Source organism: Ranitomeya variabilis, chromosome 4 (genome assembly GCF_051348905.1).
Source record: "Ranitomeya variabilis isolate aRanVar5 chromosome 4, aRanVar5.hap1, whole genome shotgun sequence".
Lineage (NCBI taxonomy): Eukaryota > Metazoa > Chordata > Amphibia > Anura > Dendrobatidae > Ranitomeya > Ranitomeya variabilis.
The window spans coordinates 722,505,482-722,529,120 of NC_135235.1; the positions used below are offsets into that span (position 1 = coordinate 722,505,482).

The 23,639-nt window shown below is 44.2% G+C and overlaps 2 protein-coding genes across 4 annotated transcripts in view; one reads left to right on the top strand and one right to left on the bottom strand.

Annotated features, from left to right (window-relative positions):
- Positions 1-23,639, top strand: part of LOC143766657 (uncharacterized) — a 1,190,188-nt gene that overhangs the window by 366,752 nt on the left and 799,797 nt on the right. The gene's annotated exons all lie outside the window — the stretch shown is intronic.
- Positions 4,398-23,639, bottom strand: part of LOC143766663 (uncharacterized) — a 32,135-nt gene continuing 12,893 nt past the window's right edge. For 2 of the 3 annotated variants that reach the window (XM_077254501.1, XM_077254503.1), the window contains one exon: positions 4,398-5,962. In XM_077254501.1, coding sequence (XP_077110616.1) covers positions 4,686-5,962 — 1,277 coding nt within the window. In that variant the 3' untranslated portion in view covers positions 4,398-4,685. The remainder of the gene's footprint in view (positions 5,963-23,639) is intronic. The other variant, XM_077254502.1, reaches the window with a different exon arrangement.

Sequence of the window (23,639 nt, forward strand, 5' to 3'; positions counted from 1 at the left end):
GGACGCAGGGGGATCGAAGAAAAGGGTCTTCGATGCATTTTTTTAGTAAATCCACAGTTGGGTCCACTATTCTGGGTACTGATGTTTTGGGAGCAATGGGAATTGTTGATTTGTGTAACAAAGTCGTGAGAGGGAACATAGAAGCGACTATTTGCTCTGTAATTGTACCTATGGAGGAGAAAGAGGAGAGTCACAAATTACCCATTGCCAGTCTAGGATCATGTACTAATGAAAATGTTGACAATGATATTTTAAAAAAATGAATTGAAGCACAGGTTCCCTGAATTGTGGATCTCAAAGAAAGCTGATTGTGGATTAATGCAAACTGAAGTTAAAATTGTTGGTGAAAGGGTGCCACCTTTCCATCACCGAGTATTGAATTCCTGAGGGTGCAATCCCTTACATAAGGGTTGTGGTCAGTGAATCGGAAAAACAAGGCTTTGTTGTAAAAGGCAATTCTCCATGTAACAGTCCCATTTTACCTGTAAAAAAGGAAGATGGTAGCTTTCAAATGGTTGTGGACTTGAGACTTGCAAATAAGTACACCCCCTCAGCAGCTTACCTTGTTGCATCTGTCCCTGAAGTTATGTCACAGCTGAGGAGTGATTGTAAAGTGTTTTCTTGTTTGGACATTGTAAATGGCTTTTTCTCAGTACCCCTAACACATGAATCTGTCCTCCGCTTTGCATTCACATTGAGAATGTGCAGTACTTGTTCACGCGGTTGCCCATGGGATTTCACAGTTCTCCTTTGTATTTCCATCAGTCATTGGCTCAGGTGTTAGAACCCCTTGGCTACGGAGTCAAAGTCCTACAATATGTTGGTGATTTATTAATTCAAACTGTCGATGAATGTGAACACAACGAGACCCTTGAAAATGTTTGTCAGGCTTTACAGGATGCAGGACTCAAAATGAGCTTAGATAAAGTAGAATTAATGAAGTCAGAGGTTACATTTCTGGGCGTGTCTGTCTTAGCAGAAGGAAAGAAGCTTATACATGATAGGGTTAAAGCAATTCAAGCTGTCCCCATACCAACTAATATTACTGAGCTTAGAAAATTCTTATTAATTTTTTCAGAGAATTTATTTAAGATTTTGCTCATTCGGATAAATCACTGTATGATTTACTAAAAGATGTTGATAATGATTTTGCCCGTCATTGTAGAGGGAGAAGCCTTGCAGGCTTTTGAAGGCTTGAAGCGCGCCCTTATAGCAGCCACTGCATTAGTTAACCCTGACCCTTCCCAATCCTTTTACATCCAAGCTGACACCGTTGATATATCTATTTCCTGGTGCTTTTACAAAGATGGTCCAAAGATAGCCCTGAAGTGTCCAGTCAGCTGTATAACCTAGACTACTACTCTAGGTTGCTCACTCCCAGGGAGAAAGGATTCATTCTGTGCATGAAGCACTTACTGGACTATGAATCAAGTGAGACACATAGTGGGATTTGCATCCTTAATTTTACAGACCCCACTGAAAATCCTACAGGTCTAAATTTGTTAAAGAAGCTTAGGTTATGGTTAAAAATTTCTGAACAATGGGACCCTGGAAGCTAATTGGGAAGGTACCTTTGATATTACTGATAAAAATTGGCCCCAAAGTTTTAGGAGTGGGCAGAGTTAACAAACCAAGGCACAAAGGTGTTAAAATTTTTCCCCATTGACCAGTGTAAGCTTCTTAATTATCTTACTGACATTTCTGGTAAGGACTGATACTCCACTTTTTTTCTCCTCTTCCCAGGTCAGCTGAAGATTTTCATATTTGATTCCTGGGACCATGAACCTACTGGATGATCGAGAGATGTTTCACACTATACAGTGGGACTCTGATAGTGTGAGAGGGGTAGAAGATCGGGAAAATCCGGAAACCAAAGAGAGAGAAGAAAAAGAGAATGACAGGGATCAAAAGACTTAACAATTCTGCAACTTATTTTTGGGGGGACTGTCATGATATGTACTTTTTTTTTCTCAGTCCTGTATTTTGTATAATATGTCATGATGTGGTGCGACTTCTCTTTGGTTGTATTTACTGTACACTTTGCAATGTTATGGGGTGTATGTAACTTAACCTGTCTCCTTCCCCCAATACTTGCAGCCCTGAGCTATAATGTAATTAAGCTTTGTCAATACCATTAGTGAATGAATAGCTATTCTTCCTCACAGCAGGTGGCTAGTCAAATGCACAGACTGGATAGACTAAGCGGAGCAGACAAGTCTAGAATCTTCTGGTGGACCCAACCATTGAATAGAAGGTGTGACCCCTACCCCCTTCCTGGGCTGATCCCAGGAGCTCAGACAATCCATTCTTATTTTGAGATCAGATGTGAGTTGACCCTTGAAGGAGAAGGAGTGGGGATTCTTAGCCGAGGCAAGACCCCACGTCCATCTGTGACTGAGGAAGCGAACGGGGCGAGACTTGAGCTGAGGACATATCTCGTCATTCGTGAGATTGTTTTGGGATCCGTTGGACTAATTGTGGACTATTGCTTTGTTAGCTGGCACAAGGATTATGGGGAGGTGCCCCCGAATCTGTTCCGTTGGACTAATTGTGGACTATTGCTTTGTTAGCTGGCACAAGGATTATCGAGTGGTGCCCCCGAACCTGTTCCATTGGACTAATTGTGGACTCTGTAGATCTACCTGCATGTGCTGTTCCAGCGTTCTTGATAGTAAATCTGTTGAATCATCCCTCGGCCTGTTGTCCCTTCTTGCTCTGCCGTACACCCCGTCACAGGGACTAATATTTTAATGACTTTATTTTGTTTTTGTGCTTTTTAAGGGATTTTTTGCCCTTCCACACACACACACACACACACACACACAAGTACATAAAGCGATGAATTACATAGATAATCTTACTTTCAATAATTCACCAATAAATATTACAGCACTGTATGTTGCACTCTGGATAATAAACTGAACAGCCATGTTGGCTCTAGCAGCCATCTTGTGCAAAGTTAGAAACTAACTAATTCTAAGATGTACTTCTGAAAGACATAGACAGATTGGAGACACAAGATGAGATCATAGCCATTAGCAGGTATAGTTTGACATACACACAGGTTAATTGGAGCAGCTGCAGGGCCATGATAATAGAAAAAGGGTAAATGTATGATAATAATTAAGTGTATTAAGTGAACAATGACAGTTACTAAGAGGAACATGGAGATTTACGAGTTCTAATGGAGTTGGGTGAAAAGAGCCTCAAAGTCATTACATTTAACTATTTTATGCTTCATCCTTGAATGTGTGTTTTTCTACGCAGTATGATGTTGTTATGTATATGCCCTTTGCTGCAAGGTACAGATTTCTTTGTCTGTATCATGTATAAAAAGCCCCTGATTCCTTGTGGGGAATCGCGGGGATTCCGCACACATAGGAATGCATTGATCTGCTTACTTCCCGCATGGGGCTATGCCCACCATGCGGGAAGTAAGCGGATCATGTGTTGTTGGTACCCAGGGTGGAGGAGAGGAGACTCTCCTCCAGGCCCTGGGAACCGTATAATTGTTAAAAAAATAAAAATAAAAAATCATGATATCCTCACCTTCCGGCGTTCTCGGCAGTCTTCCCGCTCCTCGCGCTGCTCGTGTTCCCAATAATGCCTAGCGGCAATGGCCCTAGATGACGTAGTGGTCTCATGAGACCGCTACGTCATCACAGGTCATTCTCGCAATGCATTGCTGGGAACGGGAGCAGCGCGAGGAGCGGGAAGGCTGCTGAGGGCGCCGGAAGGTGAGGATATCATGATTTTTTATTTTTATTATTTTTAACATTAGATCTTTTTACTATTGATGCTGCATAGACCGCATCAATAGTAAAAAGTTGGTCACACTTGTCAAACACTGTTTGACAAGTGTGACTAACCTGTCAATCAGTTTTCCAAGCGATGCTACAGATCGCTTGGAAAATGCTAGCATTCTGCAAGCTAATTACGCTTGCAAAATGCTAGTGTTTAGCGGGAAAACACATGCCAATTCCGCATGCGTTTTTCCCACGGCAGCGAGTTCGGGAATTGCCGCTGAAATTTCCGTGGCAATTACGGACGTGTGCACGTCCTAACTGTTGTTCGGGGCCATTACATCGCCAACCTGCTGCCGTGCCACAACATGGCCGTTCCATCGCCATCCTGCAGCCATGCCACCTCATGGCCTGGCTAAGGCTGGACCATCGCCAGATGTCCCAGTGTTACTTTGTCAATCTGGACTTCTGTTCGTGCTCACATGCTTTATTTCACTGACTATCCATGTGCTGTCCTGCTGCAAAATCTCTGAATAAACTTCAGTCTCAGCTTGATAAGAGAATTGTCTACATATTTTTCCCGGCTCTCCCAGCTCTCAGTAAGGACTTTCTTACAGGGGGTTGTATTAGTTTGAATGAAAAAAAATTGAATCCTTGGAAGGAGATGATGACTTTATTGTATTTTATGTATAACAATAACATATAAGGATATCATGTAACATTGAAAATATCAAAATATCTTTGTTCTACTGATGTCTCTTCATAAATACTTAATTGTGTAATGTTCTTAATAAAAATGATCTAATAAAAAAGGGTGTCTTATAGTCCAAGAAATATGGTAAGTTTTACAGTAATTTCCATTTCTCATTCAATTATACATCTGTCTGTTATGTTTTTGTACAATTTGTCAATAACTTATATAGTTTGAGTTATTTTTGATGGTTAAGAACATGAAAAAATATTCTCCGCTGTGTGAATTCGTTGATGTTTAATAAGTTGTGATTTCTGGTTAAAACATTTCCCACATTCTGAACATGAAAAAGGCTTCTCCCCTGTGTGAGTTCTTTGGTGTATAACAAGAGGTGATTTATTTTTAAAACATTTCCCACATTCTGAACATGAAAATGGCTTCTCCCCTGTGTGAATTCTCTGATGCTTACGCAAATCTGATGCATGGTTAAAACATTTCCCACATTCTGAACAGAAAAAAGGCTGCTCCCCTGTGTGAGTTCTTTGGTGTATAACAAGATATGATTTATTTTTAAAACATTTCCCACATTCTGAACAGGAAAAAGGCTTCTCCACTGTGTGAATTCTCTGATGCTTACGCAAATCTGATGTATGGATAAAACATTTCCCACATTCTGAACATGAAAAAGGCTTCTCCCCTGTGTGAGTTCTTTGGTGTATAACAAGATATGATTTATTTTTAAAACATTTCCCACATTCTGAACAGGAAAAAGGCTTCTCCCCTGTGTGAGTTCTTTGGTGTCTAATCAGATGTGATTTCTGCTTAAAACATTTCCCACATTCTGAACATGAAAATGGCTTCTCCCCTGTGTGAGTTCTCTGGTGCTTAAGCAAATCTGATTTATGGTTACAACATTTCCCACATTCTGAACACGAAAAAGGCTTCTCCCCTGTGTGAGTTCTCTGGTGCTTAAGCAAATCTGATTTATTTTTATAACATTTCCCACATTCTGAACAGGAAAAAGGCTTCTCCCCCGTGTGAGTTCTTTGGTGTGTAACAAAATGTGATTTATAGTTAAAACATTTTCCACATTCTGAACAGGAAAAAGGCTTCTCCCCTGTGTGAGTTCTCTGGTGCTTAAGCAAATCTGATTTCTGGTTAAAACATTTCCCACACTTGGAACAAGAAAATCTGTTCTCTGCTGTGTTAATTGTTTTATGTTTAAGAAAATACTTTTCAAGGGGAATGTTATTTCCATATCCTGAAGGTGAAAACAGCTTCTTTGATTTAGGAGCAGTTCGTTTTTTAATGCTTATTTTGTGACTTTGATTTTCCTTAGTAGTCGGTAAAGAATCAGAAGACAGAACCTGTTTCAAAGGGTAAGATGACAGATCTTTGCTGTGAAGGGATGATGGTATATCTGGCGTAATGACATTCACATCAATTGCATCCTGTGTGATCTCAAGAGCTTCTGATTTAAAAACTGAAGATGTCAGCTGCCCCTCTGATCTCCTGGTACAGTAATCTGCTAAGAATAAAACCAATTATTATTCAATGAAATATCCTCAAAATAAGTATTTTTAAACATTTTTACTTAATCCCCCGAGAGTGGTTTGCACGTTAAAGACCGGGCCAATATTTACAATTCTGACCACTATTATGAGGTTATAACTCTGAAACGCTCCAGTGGATCCTGGTGATTCTGACATTGTTTTCTCGTGACATATTGTACTTAATGACAGTGGTAACATTTCTTTGATATGACTTGCATTTATTTGCGAAAAAAAACAGAAATTTGGCGAACATTTGGAAAATTTTGCAATTTTTCCAACTTTGAATTTTCATGCCCTTAAATCACACAGATCTGTCACACAAAATACATAATAAGTAACATTTCCCACATGTCTACATTACATCAGCACAATTTTAGAACCACATTTTTTTTTCGTTAGGGAATTATAAGGGTTAAAAGTTGACCAGCGATTTCTCAATTTTACAACACCATTTTTTTTTTCTTTTAAAGGACCACATTACATTTGAAGTCACTTTGAGGGGTCTATATGATAGAAAATACCCAAAAGTGACACCATTCTAAAAACTGCACCCCTCAAGGTGCTCAAAACCACACTCAATAAGTTTATTAACCCTTCAGGTGCTCCACAGGAATTTTTTGGAATGTTAAAAAAAAAAAGTGAACATTTAACTTTTTTTTTTCCACAAAAAATGTAATTCAGATCCAATTTGCTTTATTTTACCAAGGGTAACAGGAGAAATTGAACCCTAAATGTTGTTGAACAATTTGTCCCGAGTACGCCAATACTGCGTATGTGTAAACCAGTCCAGTGTAAACCACCTTTTGGGCGCATGGCAGAGCTCGGAAGGCAAGGAGAGAAGTTTTACTTTTTAATGCAAAATTGGCTGAAATTGAAATCAGACGCCATGTCGCGTTTGGAGAGCCCATGAAGGGACTACAAAGTGGAAACCCCCCACAAGTGACACCATTTTGGAATGCAGACCCCTTAAGGAACTTATCTAGATGTGTGGTGAGCACTTTGAACCCCCAAGTGCTTCACAGAATAGAGCCGTAAAAATAAAAAAAAAAATTTTTCACAAAAATGATCTTTTCACCCCCAATTTTTTATTCTCCAAAGGGTAACAGGAGAAATTTGACCCCAAACTTTCTTGTGCAATTTGTCCTGAGTACGCTGATACCCCATATGTGGGGGTAAATCACTATTTGGGCACATGGCAGAGCTCAGAAGGGAAGGAGTGCCATTTGACTTTTCAATGCAAAATTGGCTGGAATTGAGATCGGACACCATGTCGCGATTGGAGAGCCCCTGATGTGCCTAAACAGTGGAAACCCCCCAATTCTAACTCCAGCTCTAACCTTAACACACCCCTAAACCTAATCCCAACCCTAACCATAACCACACCCCTAACCTGAAAACACCCCTAACCCTAATCCCAACCCTAACCACACCCCTAACCTTAATCCCAACCATAACCCTAACCACACCCCTAACCCTAATCCCAACCATAAACCTAATCCCAGCCATAAACGTAATCCAAACCCTAAGGCTTAACCCTAACCTTAGCCTTAACCCTAATCCTAACTCTAATGGGAAAATGGAAATAAATAATTTTTTTTTATTTTATATTTTTTCCCTAAGGAGGTGATAAAGGGGGAGCTTGATTTACTATTTATATCAGGTTTGTATATCTGGTTTTTATGTTTGGCAGCTGTCACATGCTAAAAGACGCTTTTTATTGCAAAGAAAAAAAATAGTTTTTGCATCACCATATTTTGAGAGCTATAATTTTTCCATATTTTGTTCCACAGAGTCATGTGAGGTCTTGTTTTTTGAGGGACGAGTTGACGTTTTTATTGGTACCATTTTCAGGCACATGATCTCTTATTGTTACGTTTTTTGGGAGGCAGAATGAACAAAAACCAGCAATTCAGGAATTTCTTTTGGGTGGGGCGTTTATACCATTCCACGTGTGGTAAAATTGATAAGGCAGTTTTATTCTTTGGGTCAGTAGGATTACAGCGATACCTCATTTATATCTTTTTTATGGTGCTTTTATACAGTAAAAACTATTTTATGTAAAAAATAATTGTTTTTGCATCACTTTATTCTGAGAGCTATAACTATTTTTTAACCGATGGCGCTATATGGCGGCTCGTTTTTTGCAGGACAAGATGACTTTTTCAGCGGTACCATGTTTATTTATATCTGTCTTTTTGATCGGGTGTTATTCCACTTTTTGCTTGGCGGTATGATGATAAAGCATTGGTTTTTGCTTCGTTTTATATTTATTTTTTACGGTGTTCACTGAAGGGGTTAACTAGTGGGACAGTTTTATAGGTCGGTCAGGTCGTTATGGTCAGGAATTACCAAATATCTGTACTTTTATTGTTTTTTTTATTTACATAAAGAAATGTATTTATTGGAACAATACTTATTTTTTCCTTTATTTAGGAATTTAAAAAATATGCATTTTTATACAGTATAATTTTTTTTTTTTTTTTTTTACTTTGTCCCAGGGTGGGACATCACTATATAGTGTCAGATCGCTGATCTAACACTCTGCACAGCAATATGTCAGATCAGCGATCTGACAGGCAGTGCAGGAGGCTTCTCAGCGCCTGCTCTCAGCAGGCACTGAGAAGCCACCTCCGTGCAGGACCCAGAAGGACCTCGTGGCCATCTTTGATCCGGGGGCCTGCAGGGAGGAGACCCTCGGAACAACGTGATCACATCGCATTGTTCTGAGGGTCTCAGGGAAGCACGCAGGGAGCCCCCCTCCCTGTGCGATGCTTCCTTATGCCACCGCTACACTGCAATCTTGTTTGATCGCAGTGTTCCGGGGTTAATGTGCCGAGAGGGGTCCGTGAACACTCCTGTCACATAGTGCCAGATGCATGTAGAAAAGCCGCGGAGACACCATCACGTGTTTCTCAACATGTGCCCTGGAACAAAACAGATAAGGCAGAAATATGACCTTTGAGGGAACTAAGCACCAGGCCTGAGTCCAGACCAGCCTGAAGAAATTCCAGAATGGTCATGATGGAGAAAGCAAGAGGAAAAGGACCGTGGGGTCCCTGCACTATGCGAAAAATGATTTCCAGGTACGGTGATAAATGCGCACGGATGTAGGTTTCCGAGCGCTAATCATGGTGGAAACCACTTTTTGGGAAAACCCAGCTTGGGTTAGGACCCAAGATTCAACGGCCATGCCGTTAAACACAGGGCCCCCGAGTTCTGGTGGCAAATCGGGCCCTGGGAGAGTAAATCTGGTCGATCTGGAAGACACCAAAGAACGTTGACGAGCTGCACCAACTCCACGTACCACGCCAGGCGTGGCCAGGCTGGAGAGACAAGGATGACTGGAATTCCTTCTGTCTTTAACTTCCTGATGACTCTCAGGAGCAAAGGAAGTTGGGGAGGGACACGTAAGGAAGAGGGAAATTATGCCACGGAAGGACCAGTGCATCCACCCCAATGGCCTCTGGATCCTGGGACCAAGCTATGAACTCGGGCTCCTTGGCGTGTAGTCTTGATGACATCAGATCGACGTCCGAAGTCCCTCAGCGATGACAAACCTGCTGGAAGACCTCCGGATGCAGTGACCACTCCCCCAAAGCGAGACCCTGCCGCCCAGTTTTCCACACCCGGGATGTGAACTGCTGAGATGACGGAATTTTTCCTCTCAGCCCAATGGAGAATGTGCTTCACCTTGCACATTACCGCACTGCTGCGGGTGCCCTCCTGATGGTTGATATATGCCACAGCTGTGGCGTTGTCCGATTGTATGTGGATGGGGTGACTGACTAGGAGGTGATGGAACCATCTGTAACAACTCTGCTGGCATCACGGCATGGCCTCTCATCTCTAACACTATCTTACCCACTGCTCCAGGCAATGATGTGGTTTCTGTTTCTCGCCAGCTCCATATTCTGTGTCTCTGCTTTCTGCATGCTTCCTGGCTGTGTACATAGGGGGGCGGCGCCTGAACTCTCTGGTTCTCATAGGAATCAGGTGCATCTGTCTAATCTGTTCCTGACCAATTGCCAGGAGGCCTCCAGTATTTAGTGCAGCTCCACCCAGAGGTCGGGCCTGTGCAATGTGTTAGCTCAGTTTGTGTTTAGCTTCTGAGCTTGCCAGGCCTTGCTCTGTGTTACTCCCTCTCTGGAGGCTATCCTGGTCCCTGTGTCTTTGTCCTTGTTTCTTGTCTTGTTCCATTTCCTTGTCTGAGCTTAGTCTTATCTCGGTTTCCTTGTCTGTGTCTTGCTTCCCTGCTGTGTATTTCCTCGTGTTCTCAGTCTGCTTACACTCCGCACTATTGCGGCTCTGCCTGCTCTGTACCTTTGTAGCTTTACCTCTGCTCCGCACTCCTGCGGTTCTGCTCCTTTCTACTCTGCTTATCTTCTGCTGCTGCAGTTATCTCTTGCTGCATCTCCTCTCCGCTTCCAGCGGTTCTGCTCCTTTCTACTCTGCTTTGCTGCTGCAGGAACCTCTTGCTGCAGCTCCACTCCCCATTCCTTGTGGCTCCGCTCTGCTTAGCTTCTACAGCTGCAGTAATCTCTTGCTGCAGCTCCTCTCCACATTCCTTGCAGTTCTGCTCTGCTTTGCTGCTGCAGAAACCTCTTGCTGCAGCTCCTCTCCACATTCCTTGTGGCTCTGCTCTGCTTAGCTTCTGCAGTAAACTCTTGCTGCAGCTCTGGACCATATTCCTTGTGGTTCTGCCCTGCTTAGCTTTTATTGCTGCGCTATCTCTTGCTGCTCTACCGCTCCTATCCACAGCCTTGCGGTTCTCTTCCAGTCTGAACAGGTCCCAACTTTTTCCTTCATACCTCATTCCTTTCTGCTTGTTTCCTTTTCTGCACTTCCTGTGTGAACAGGTCGCTCCATACTACATATCCGTACCTGCACCTCTAGTGTGAACAGGTCCCTACCTGTTCCTTCATACTACAAATCCGTACCTGCACATCCAGTGTGAACAGGTCCCTACCTGTTCCTTCATACACATCAACCAGCCCTGTGTTCTCTGCCATGCCTGCCAGCCCTGTGTTCTCTGCCAGCCCTGTGTCTCAGCCGTGCCAGCCTACTCGTCTTGAGTTTCAGCCGTGCTCTTCTGCCAGTCCTGTCTGATGCCCGCACCTGTCCTAGTGTTTCTGTTCTCCAAGTGGGTTCAGCAGCCACAGCCAGACACCACCCTGGAGTAGCACCTGGCAACTGCCTGCTGCAAAAGCCTGACCTCACCATCAGAGACTACAGTGAAAACCCAGGCAGCTGTCATAGTCACGCCACTCCCAGGGTAGTCTGGTTTGTGGCACAGTGGGGCCACAAACCCCCCGAGCTCACGCCCACCAGTCAGGGCGTGAGCGTGACACCATCGCAGGATGAACCAAATCACCCAGATGTCCAGAATCTTGATCGGATAAGTGCTTCGCTAGGAGACCAGAGTCCCTGGGCAGTGTGATGCCGCAAGACAGCGCCCTAGCATAGAAGACTGGCGGCGGTGGTGACCATCAGCCATTGAACCTGAAGGAAAGATTTACCTTGGGTGAGGGATGACCGCAACGTCCACCACCTGAGCACCTGCTTGACCCGTGAGGACAAGCGGCATAGCCGGTCGAGAGAGAAAAAATGGGTTCCTGTCCCAGGCTGCTAGAAGTGCATGCTGTAGAGGCTGAAGATGCAACTGGGTGAAAGGAACAGCTTCCATCGCTGCTCAGAACCCTCATGCAGAATCGGATGGAGAGAGGATGTGGGCGACAAAGTACCCGGGCTCCCTGCTGAAGGGCTAAGACTCTGTCAAGGGAGAATCGCCAACCCTCGACAGGTGTCCAGCAGGGCTGTGGAGTCGGAGCCCATTTTGGTGGAATTGGAGTCAGTATAAAATGGACCAACTCCGACTCCTAAGATATATAATAAATTGGGTACAGTAGTTCAATACAGTTTGTGGGGAATATTTTTTTCATAAGAATTTGGGAAAGTTATGAAATGTCCTATAAATGTCTGTCCTATTCCTGATCTAAGTATTGGAGTTTTAGCTGAGATGAATCTGTGCTGCAGTTCATGTTCAGGATAAGTATTGAAGCTCCTCCTCTACAGATAAGGGGAAAAAATAAACACACAGAGAAGGAAAGCCTACATTCATCTCAGAATTTCTGGGTGAACAGGAAAGCAGGATTAAAGAGGTAAGTGATTCCTAAAGCATATCTAAACTTTCAATAAACTGTGCATAAATCAATAGTCCAATATATGTTGTCTATGTATGCTTGATGTTTTAGTTTGTTTTTCCTCTTAGCTCATGTTTGGAGAAATTAGCTGCTCTGATGACTTATATACACTATACATACAGTAGAATATAAGGGGAAAAAATGTTTTCTAACATCTCAAATTCGGAAATACAGTAACACGATCGATGAGGACGTATGTGTGTGTGTGTTCTGGATTGTGATTCAGCACAGATATTACTACAGAAGAACAGCAAAATGATTCTTCACAATCAGATGATCTTGCTGAAGCTGCTTCACACCTCTTTCCTATTCATCACATGCGCTGTGTTGTGCACACGCTGCAGCTGGCAATAAGAGATAGTCTGCAAGGGGGACATGCTGGAACTCTGACTAGCAAAGTGGGGAAATTGGCTTTTACTGCCAGAACCCCTAAAATTGATTGCATCTTGTAGAGACTTGCTGGAAAAGGGGCAATTGTGGATCAAGCCACTCTGAGCAATTGCTTGAGTTGAAACCCTTCCTTGTAGATATGGCCAACCTTCAGGTAACACTACATGAAGGTCAATGGACACAGGTGGCTGAATTGAAGGAATTGCTTTATCATCCATTTACAGTGACTAAAAAGTTACAAGCTGTGGATTTATCTCTTGGGATTTTTATAAAGGAGTGGAAGAACTTGTTGTTTTGCCTGTCCCAAAGAGGAGGTTTAATCGCAGATGTCATTGCTGCTTCATTGAAACGGAGAGTGACACTGCTATTAGAAAATACAATTTTTCTGGCAGCTGTTTATGTGGACCCGAGTCATCGTATATTGCTGGATGATCAACAGCTTACTAAAGGAAAAGAAGATTTGATTGAGGTAACAGTTAGGATGAGTAAAGAGGACTCGGGCCCTGCCAGTGCTGATGCTGCCGTTCCTTCATCCTTATCCTCATCAGATGAGGAGTTTGATTTCGACAAGTATTTGGATGACATGGAGCAGGCAAAGCTTGGCTGCAGGGAAAAAGATTCCACTCCCATAGGAAACAGATTGACCATATTTCAATCGTTCATCAAAACTGACTGTGCATGAGGCAATTCCTTTACACTGAAATGGTTAGAGATGTTACCCATGTGGTTACTGCTTTGCCACCAACCCAAGTTAGTGTAGAGAGGTTGTTCTCTAGCCTTAAAATAATTAGGTCAGATTTCAGGTAATCTATGAAGGAGGATCTGATGGAGGCGATACTATTTCTCAGAACAAATTTATAGACTGTACAAATGCTATTCAGTATGTTTTTTTTTTTTAACTGTGTTTCCCACTTACTGCAGAGTGTATAATAAAGTGTAAATATGCTAAGTTTTTTTGTTCTAAAGTTGTATTCCAATAAATATATTTTATGCTCTAAATGGCTTGATTATTGTATCATAATAAAGATTAAAAGCCTGATGTTACAATTTTACTACAGTAAATTTATCACTTAAACATATATGAGGGAGTCGGAATCATGGGAATTGAGGAGTCGAAGGTTTGGGTTGTGTCCAGGGTCATTCCTAAAAATGAAATCTGCTGATCTGGTACAGGGGACGATTTGTCTAAGTTTATAAGCCAATCCAGGAGAGAAAGTGTGTCCGAAGTGATATGGACACAATCCACGCATGCTTGGAAAGACGGACCCTTGACTAGGAGAACATCTAGGTATGGCAGAATGACCACCATGGCCTTCGTGCACAATCTGGAAGCGGTGGCGAGGCCAAAGGGCAAAGCTGTAAACTGGAAATGTTCTTCGCGGACGGTGAAGCAAAGGAACCTTTGGTGAGGGAGGAAAAAAATATCAAATTAGGATATGCAGGTAAGCATCCCGGATGTCGATGGATGTTAGGAACTCCCCCTTCTCCATCGAACTGATGACACAACGGAGGGATTCCATCCTGAAGTGCCGGACCTTGACAAACTTGTTTAGGAGCTTCAGGTCCAGAATGGGCCGCACCGACCTGTCCTTCTTCGGAACCACAAATAAGTTTGAGTAGAATTCCTCAGACCTCTAATTTTCTGGAACTGGAATAATGACTGTTTTGGCATAGCAAATCGTTGGCTTGGTAGAAGGACCGTGCCTGCGTCTGTTTTGGGGGGACGAGAGGGGAAGAACCGTGCTGGAGGGTGGGAAGAAAATTCTATTTTGTAACAGGAAGACACCAGGTCCCTGACCCATTCGTTGTGAACGACGGAGAGCCAGGTATGGCAAAATAGGAGTAGACGGCCGCCTACTCTGCTGGTGTCGACCTGGTAATGCCGTGAGTCATTGCGTCGAGAATCTATGTGATCTGGCTCCCTTAGATCTGGATTGTTTGGGACGGTTCTTCCATGACTGGCTGGACTTGAATGAAACCTGGGGACCCCTGTTTCCCGGGAGGAGTGCCCCGAACTGGAAGAGGTAGCTGTATTACACCAAAAGGGATTGCTGCGAAAGGATCGGAAACGCGCCTGCTGTGGGAGGAATTTACTTTTTCCTCCTGTGGCGTCCGAGACAGTAATCATTCTGGAAAGGCAGAGATGTTAGGGATTTTTTAGAGGCAGAGTCTTGCGGCTGCAAGAGAGGCACTGTTAGCTGAGTCCAGGGAAGCATGCACCAAATAGTCCCCGGCTAAGGAGATCTGGTTTGCCAGATAAGCTCCCTCAGAGGGAATGGAAGGTCACTATCCTGAATGATTCTGGTCAGGGTATCTGCCCAAGAGACCATAGCTTTAGCTACCCACATTGCAGCGAAAGAGGGAGAGAGCTCCGAGCCCGACGCTTCAAAAACTGAATGGGCAAGATTCTCTGATGGTCCATGGGATCTTTAATGAAAGAGCCAGCTGGCAAGGATAGGAGGGTTTTGGTGGTCAGGAGCGATACCAGTGGGTCAACCGTAGGAGATTCGGCCCATTCCTTCTGCAGATCCGATGAAAATGGATCTCTCTCTTCAAGCAGCTTTTGACCTGTGAAGCGTTTGTCCGGTTGCTCCCTATGCCGCTGAACTATGTCCTGAAATTCAGGATGGTTGGTAAAAACCCTATGAGAGCATTTGGTCCTCTTGAAGGACACCTCATGATCTGGGACAGAATCAGAGTCCTCGTCAATCTTCAAAGTCTGGTTGATGGCCTCATTGAGACTATCCACCATTGCCTGATAATCCGGAGAATCTAGATCAAGCGGCATATCAGTATCGAACTCAGAGTCCTGGTTACTACAAACCCCAAGTGACGGGGGAGTGGGAAACGGAGCTCACAGATGCCGAGGAGCGAGAGGACCTGGGAGACGTACTATGGATCCATTTCCTAGATGCCTCTGGAGTTTTTGACTGAGAACAGACCCTGCTGGCTAACGGTTCATGTGAAGTAGAGAAACCTTCTAAGACAGGCAGACAAATGCCCAGACCCGTGGCAGGATTCTGAAGGGACTCAAATGCATTAGTCAGAGAAGCCATGGACTGTGACAGTGACAAAGCCCACTCAGGGGGACTAGGTACATTGGGTTCGGTGGTGGCGGAAGACTCCTGAGCGCACTCGGGATCACAGGCCTTGCAGAGTGGATTAATGTGTCCCCGTGGTAATGCATACTGGCAGGTGATACAAGATGTGAAAAACAATGTGTTTTGTTAGCCTTTTTGAAGGTCTTAGAGAGTGACATGGTACACCCCAGAATGTCCCTGATCCTGCTGATATGCTCAAATAGGGAGTATAGTGTGTTGTAAGGCCCAGTGACTATTGCAGAGAAGGGCTAATGAGTTGTATATGGCACAGCCCACAGATCTTACCCCGATCCTGTGGCCCTAAGTAAGTGGTCTTCCTATTGAGGTACAAGAAGGCTGTACGAGAAGGGAGCCGGCCTGTTGAAAGAGTCCGCTGTCCCAATTGCAGAGGGACTGTGGGGAGTGCCACCATATGTGACCAGGCTTCATGTATGGATATGCAGCTGGTGGGGAAAGATGGCCGCCGAGAATTGCACTGGGAAGTCTCGCCGTGTGCAAGACGTGCCAAGAGGAGGGCAGATATGGCGCCGTGATGATTTTGTTAGCCGGCCGGCACACGCCCAGGGGAAAGGGGAGGCCATGGTGATAGCGCTTAAAGTGCCGTTGCACACGCCATACCGCGTCCCGGGCCCACACTTACCAGCTGTGTGCGTCGCGGTATGGAAACTGCCACAGCGCAGGTCCTGGACTATGGAAGCAATCCTGCCATACAGGTGAGCTGCAGCTTGGACAGTGCAGGCAGCCCTCCATCCACCATCCCTTTGACAGAGAGAAGGAGAGGGACTGTTCGCCTTCCTTCCATCGCCGCTGTTCAGTCAGTGGCGATGCAGTGGGGGATGCACGGACGCCATAAGTGCTTCTGGGCATCCAAGGGGTTAACTCCCCGAGGATGGGTCAGGGCTGTTTGTCCAGCACTAAAAGCGAAAAGGGCCTGGATGCAGAGGGGAGTACATTGAGGAGATACTCCATGTTTCCATCTGTTGTGGGTGTGGGGAGATCGATGCCTTGAAGGGTACCATCTCCCCTAAAAAATCTCAGGCATGCCATAGAAAACAATGCAGGAAGGTTTACATTTGAGGCGACACTCCATGTTCCCGCCTGTTGTCGTTTTGGGGAAAGTGAAGCCCTTAAGGGATCCGTTGCCCCCTGTAATCTTTTGAAGAAGATGTTGAAGATAAAACCAAAAAATAAAATAATAAAGATACAGATGTTGTCTGAAGATGAGAACACATATTCCTCCTACTGACACTAAGCTTGAACTGGTTCGGCTGGCGTCACTGTGTGTGGTGTACACTGCAGAGGAGGAGCTAATCTAATGGCAGCAGCATAACACCCATGGCCCTGTGTCCCCCAATGAGGCGAAAGAGAAATGGCAAATTATGTAAAAAAAAAATTTGAATTATTCACAAAAAAAACGACAGTTCAAAGTCTCCTAGAAAACCTCATGGCATGAACCAGTGGAGCGTGGTGTTCAACTGTTTGTTCATTCTGCCTCCCAAATATGGAACAAAAAGCCACCAAACAATGTTATGTAGACAAAAGTAATACCAATGAAAAGTTTTACTCATCTTACAAAAAACAAGTCCCCCACAAGTCCACATCATCTGTCAATGGAAAAATAGAGATTTCTACATTATTAGTGGCCTGAAAAGCAACATCGCTTCCATATACCAATCTAGCAAAATCCGCTCTCCCAAAGTCAAATTTCCCCCTCACTTCTGAGTCTTACAAGTGTGCGCAAACCACATTTAGCATCCATGTATTTGGCTATAGTGAGAAGAACCCACTTAATTTATAGTGTGTGTCTGCTGGAGCACAATCTGGGCACTATGCGTTGGGTAACAAAATGGTATATTTTCAATGTATAACTCTCCAACATCCACTGTGCCCTAATTACCAGAAAGTGGCTGTGGAGTCAAAATTGCCATTACTCTATTTTCTCTCCCCTCCCGGTTGTAGCCAGACTACCTGACTATTCTTCTTGCCATCTCATACTACAGAAAAGCAACTATCAATGTGGCCCAAGCCTAGGGGTCTGTGCGTAAGTCCAGATGTAAATGGGTTGAAGTTAAAGGATGATGGGCAAAACTGTGACTATAGACAATAACACATCTACTGAAATAATCAAGCTGAATAGTCTTTTTAAGTATAAAAAAAAAAAAAAAGTGTATCTAATGGTAAAACCTCTTCGGGGTAATTAGAGTATGGGTCTCAGTGGCTCTTAGAAAATTTTGGCCTTTACGATAGCAATATAAACTATCACATTAATTTCAACAAGAAATATACTTTTAAATAGAACTATTTATAAGGCTGTGAGCGCACATTGCGTATTTGCTTGCAGAAATTTCTGCAAGGTTTCTGCATCTCTTGGCAGAAAAACGCAGCTGAAAATACTCACATTTTTAATGGGTTTTTGCATGAGTGTTTGTAAATCCATAGAGCTAAATAAAGATATATTAAAAAAATAATAATAATTATGATGTCACTTCCTTGTTCAACCTCTTCAGCCAGATCCCCTCATTAATGTTGAATAAAGATACACACACACCAGCCTGTTATGATCCCTAGTGGCTGAGGATCACAAATAGACCAGCAAGTGATTAAACTAAGGACGAGCTCTAGGGAGATGGTAACTGGACTGATCGCAAATCTGAACCTATCCAACACAACTAGAGGTAGCCGGTGAACGTGCCTAAAAAATTACTAGACGTCTCGAGCCAGCCTGAGGAACTAGCTACCCTTAAAGAGAAAAAAAGACCTCGCTTGCCTCCAGAGAAATAATCCCCAAAGATATAGAAGCCCCCAACAAATATTAACAGTGAGGTAAGAAGAAGGCACATACATAGTGATGAAATCAGATTAAGCAAAAGAGGCCCACTAGTACTAGAAAGCAGAAAAATAGAGCAGGGGTCTATGCGATCAATAAAAAACCCTTACAAAATATCCATCCTGAGATTTCAAGAACCCACACACCAACTAACGGTGTGTGGGGAGAAACTCAGCCCACTAGAGCAACCAGCAAGCGAGGGAATTACATTTTAGCAAGCTGGAACAGAAAACATGATAAACACTGCTGATCAAAAAATGAGCAAACAAAACTTAGCTTGTCCTGGATGGACTGGGAGCAAGGTAGTAGAAAGAATCTGAGTAGCACTGATTACATCGACAGCCGGCAACAAGTGAAAGTAAAACAGAGCTATATAGGAACCTCCCAGAGGATAATGAACCAGCTGATAGCCAGAGACCAGCAGGATAACAGACAAAGCCACCAGGGGGAGCCCAAAGCAAAAGTCACATCATACCACCAGTGACCACAAGAGGGAGCCTGAACACAGAGTTCACAACAGTACCCCCCCCTTGAGGAGGGGGTCACCGAACCCTCATGAAAACCACCAGGGCGATCAGGATGAGCCACATGGAAGGCACGAACCAAATCGGCTGCATGAACATCAGAGGCGACAACCCAAGAATTATCCTCCTGACCATAGCCCTTCCATTTAACCAAATACTGGAGCCTCCGTCTAGAAATACGAGAATCCAAGATCTTCTCCACCACGTATTCCAATTCTCCCTCAATCAGCACCGGGGCAGGAGGCTCAACCGGAGGAACCACAGGCACCACATATCTCCGCAACAACGAGCGATGGAACACATTATGAATAGCAAATGATGCTGGGAGGTCCAGACGAAATGACACAGGGCCAAGGACTTCCAGAATCTTATAAGGACCGATAAACCGAGGCTTGAACTTAGGAGAGGAGACCTTCATAGGAACGAAGCGAGAAGACAACCACACCAAGTCTCCAACGCGAAGTCGGGGACCCACACAGCGACGGCGGTTGGCAAAGAGCTGAGCCTTCTCTTGAGACAGCTTCAAATTGTCCACCACATGATTCCAAATCTGATACAACCTATCAACCACAACATCCACTCCAGGACAGTCAGAAGGCTCCACCTGACCTGAGGAAAAACGAGGATGAAACCCCGAATTACAAAAGAAAGGAGAAACCAAAGTAGCAGAACTAGCCCGATTATTAAGGGCAAACTTGGCCAACGGCAAAAAAGTAACCCAGTCGTCCTGATCAGCAGAAACAAAACATCTTAAATAAGTCTCCAAGGTCTGATTAGTTCGCTCGGTTTGGCCATTCGTCTGAGGATGGAAGGCCGACGAAAAAGACAAATCAATGCCCAATTTAGCACAAAAGGTCCGCCAAAATCTAGACACAAACTGGGATCCTCTGTCAGAAACAATGTTTTCAGGAATCCCGTGCTAACGAACCACATTTTGAAAAAACAGTGGAACCAACTCGGAGGAGGAAGGCAACTTAGGCAAGGGTACCAAATGGACCATCTTAGAAAAACGATCACACACCACCCAGATGACAGACATTCTCTGAGAGACAGGGAGATCTGAAATAAAATCCACGGAAATGTGCGTCCAAGGCCTCTATGGGACAGGCAAAGGTAACAGCAAACCACTGGCTCGAGAACAGCAAGGCTTAGCCCGAGCACAAATTCCACAAGACTGCACAAAGGAACGCACATCCCACGACAAGGAAGGCCACTAAAAAGACCTGGCCACCAAGTCTCTGGTACCAAATATTCCAGGATGGCCCGCCAACACCGAAGAATGAACCTCGAAGATGACTCTGTTGGTCCATCTATCCGGGACAAACAGTCTCTCCGGTGGACAGCGATCAGGTCTATCCGCCTGAAACTCTTGCAGCACACGTCGCAAATCTGGGGAGATGGCAGACAAAATCACCCCTTCTCTAAGAATACCAGCCGGCTCTGAATCTCCAGGAGAGTCAGGCACAAAACTCCTAGAAAGAGCATCAGCCTTCACATTCTTCGAACCAGGCAGGTACGAAACCACGAAATCAAAACGAGAGAAAAACAACGACCAACGAGCCTGTCTGGGATTCAGCCGTTTGGCCGACTCGAGATAAATCAAATTCTTGTGATCAATCAAGACCACCACACGATGCTTAGCTCCCTCGAGCCAATGTCGCCACTCCTCAAATGCCCACTTCATAGCCAACAGCTCCCGATTACCGACATCATAATTCCGCTCGGCAGGTGAAAACTTTCTTGAAAAGAAAGCACATGGCTTCATCACAGAGCCATCGGAGCTTCTCTGCGACAAAACAGCCCCCGCTCCAATCTCGGAAGCATCAACCTCCACCTGGAAGGGAAGTGAGACATCTGGCTGACATAAGACCGGAGCCGAAGAAAACCGACGCTTCAGCTCCTGAAAGGCCTCCACAGCCGCAGAAGACCAATTAGTCACATCAGAACCTTTCTTGGTCAAATCCGTCAAAGGCTTAACAACACCAGAAAAATTAGCTATGAAGCGACGGTAAAAATTAGCAAAACCCAAGAACTTCTGAAGACTCTTAACAGATGTAGGCTGCGTCCAGTCATGAATAGCCTGAACCTTGACTGGGTCCATCTCAATAGTAGAAGGATAAAAAATGAAACCCAAAAAAGAAATCTTCTGGACTCCAAAAAGACATTTTGAGCCCTTCACAAATAAAGCATTGTCACGCAGGACCTGAAAGACCATCCTGACCTGCTTAACATGAGACTCCCAATCATCCGAAAAAAACAGAATATCATCCAGATACACAATCATAAACTTATCCAGATATTCACGGAAGATGTCGTGCATAAAGGACTGAAAGACTGAAGGAGCATTAGAAAGTCCAAAAGGCATCACCAAGTACTCAAAATGGCCTTCAGGCGTATTAAATGCAGTTTTCCATTCATCACCCTGTTTTATACGCACAAGGTTATACGCACCACGAAGATCTATCTTGGTGTACCAACTAGACCCCCTAATGCGAGCAAACAAATCAGTTAACAATGGCAAAGGATACTGAAATTTGACCGTAATTTTATTCAAAAGGCGATAATCAATACAAGGTCTCAGGGAACCATCCTTCTTAGCCACAAAAAAGAATCCCGCACCAAGAGGGGAAGAGGACGGGCGAATATGTCCCTTCTCCAAAGACTCCTTTACATAACTCCGCATGGCAGCATGCTCCGGCACAGATAAATTGAAAAGTCGTCCCTTAGGAAACTTACTACCAGGAATCAAATCTATAGCACAATCACAATCCCTATGAGGAGGTAGAGAATTGAGTTTGGGCTCCTCAAATACATCCTGGTAGTCTGACAAAAACGTAGGGACTTCAGAAGGAGTGGACGAAGCAATTGACACCACAGGAGCGTCACCATGAATTCCCTGACAACCCCAACTTGACACAGACATAGCTTTCCAATCCAGGACTGGATTATGAGTCTGCAGCCATGGTAGACCCAACACGACTACATCATGCAAATTATGCAGTACAAGAAAACGAATCACCTCCTGATGAACAGGAGTCATGCACATGGTCACTTGTGTCCAGTACTGAGGTCTATTCGTAGCCAATGGTGTAAAATCAATTCCCCTAAGTGGAATAGGGAATTTCAAAGGCTCCAAATCAAAACCACAGCGCCTGGCAAACGACCAATCCATCAGACTCAGGGCAGCACCTGAATCTACAAAAGCATTAACCGGGTAAGATGACAGGGAACAAATCAGGGTAACAGACAAAATGAACTTAGGCTGTAAAGTACCAATGGTGACTGATTTATCAACCTTCTTTTTGCGCTTAGAGCATGCTGAGATAACATGAGCTGAGTCACCACAGTAAAAGCACAAGCCATTTTGCCGTCTATAATTTTGCCGTTCACTTCTGGTCAGAATTCTGTCACATTGCATAAATTCAGGTGTCTGTTCAGAAGACACCGCCAAATGGTGCACAGGTTTGCGCTCCCGCAAACGCCGATCAATCTGAATGGCCAGAGTCATTGACTCATTCAGACCTGCAGGCGTAGGGAACCCCACCATGACATTCTTAATGGCTTCAGAAAGACCTTCTCTGAAATTTGCAGCCAGGGCACACTCATTCCACTAAGTAAGCACCGACCATTTCCGAAATTTCTGGCAGTACACCTCTGCTTCATCTTGCCCCTGTGAGAGGGCCAATAATGCTTTTTCAGCCTGGTTCTCAAGATTAGGTTCCTCATAGAGCAATCCAAGGGCCAGAAAAAACGCATCCACACTGAGCAATGCAGGATCCCCTGGCGCCAATGCGAAAGCCCAATCTTGAGGGTCACCCCGCAAAAAAGAAATTATAATTTTAACTTGCTGAACGGAATCACCAGAGGAACGAGATTTCAAAGAAAGATACAACTTACAATTGTTCTTGAAATTCAGGAACCTAGATCTATCTCCAGAAAACAACTCCGGAATAGGTATTCTAGGCTCTGACATAGGACTGTGAACAACAAAATCCTGAATACTTTGAACCCTAGCAGCAAGATGATCCAGACTGGAAGCCAAGCTCTGGACATCCATGTCAGCAGCTGAACTCAGAGCCACACCAAGATTAAGAGGAGGAGAGAAGCCAGCCACAGCAGCTAGACACATGGCAACAACACACAAAAAAAAAATGTCTCAAGGCTTCTTTTCTCCTGCTTCTGCCATGCAATTAACACTTTGTTGGCCGGCTGTACTGTTATGATCCCTAGTGGCTGAGGATCACAAATAGACCAGCAAGTGATTAAACTAAGGACGAGCTCTAGGGAGATGGTAACTGGACTGATCGCAAATCTGAACCTATCCAACACAACTAGAGGTAGCCGGTGAACGTGCCTAAAAAATTACTAGACGTCTTGAGCCAGCCTGAGGAACTAGCTACCCCTAAAGAGAAAGAAAGACCTCGCTTGCCTCCAGAGAAATAATCCCCAAAGATATAGAAGCCCCCAACAAATATTAACGGTGAGGTAAGAAGAAGGCACATACATAGGGATGAAATCAGATTCAGCAAAAGAGGCCCACTAGTACTAGAAAGCAGAAAAATAGAGCAGGGGTCTATGCGATCAATAAAAAACCCTTACAAAATATCCAT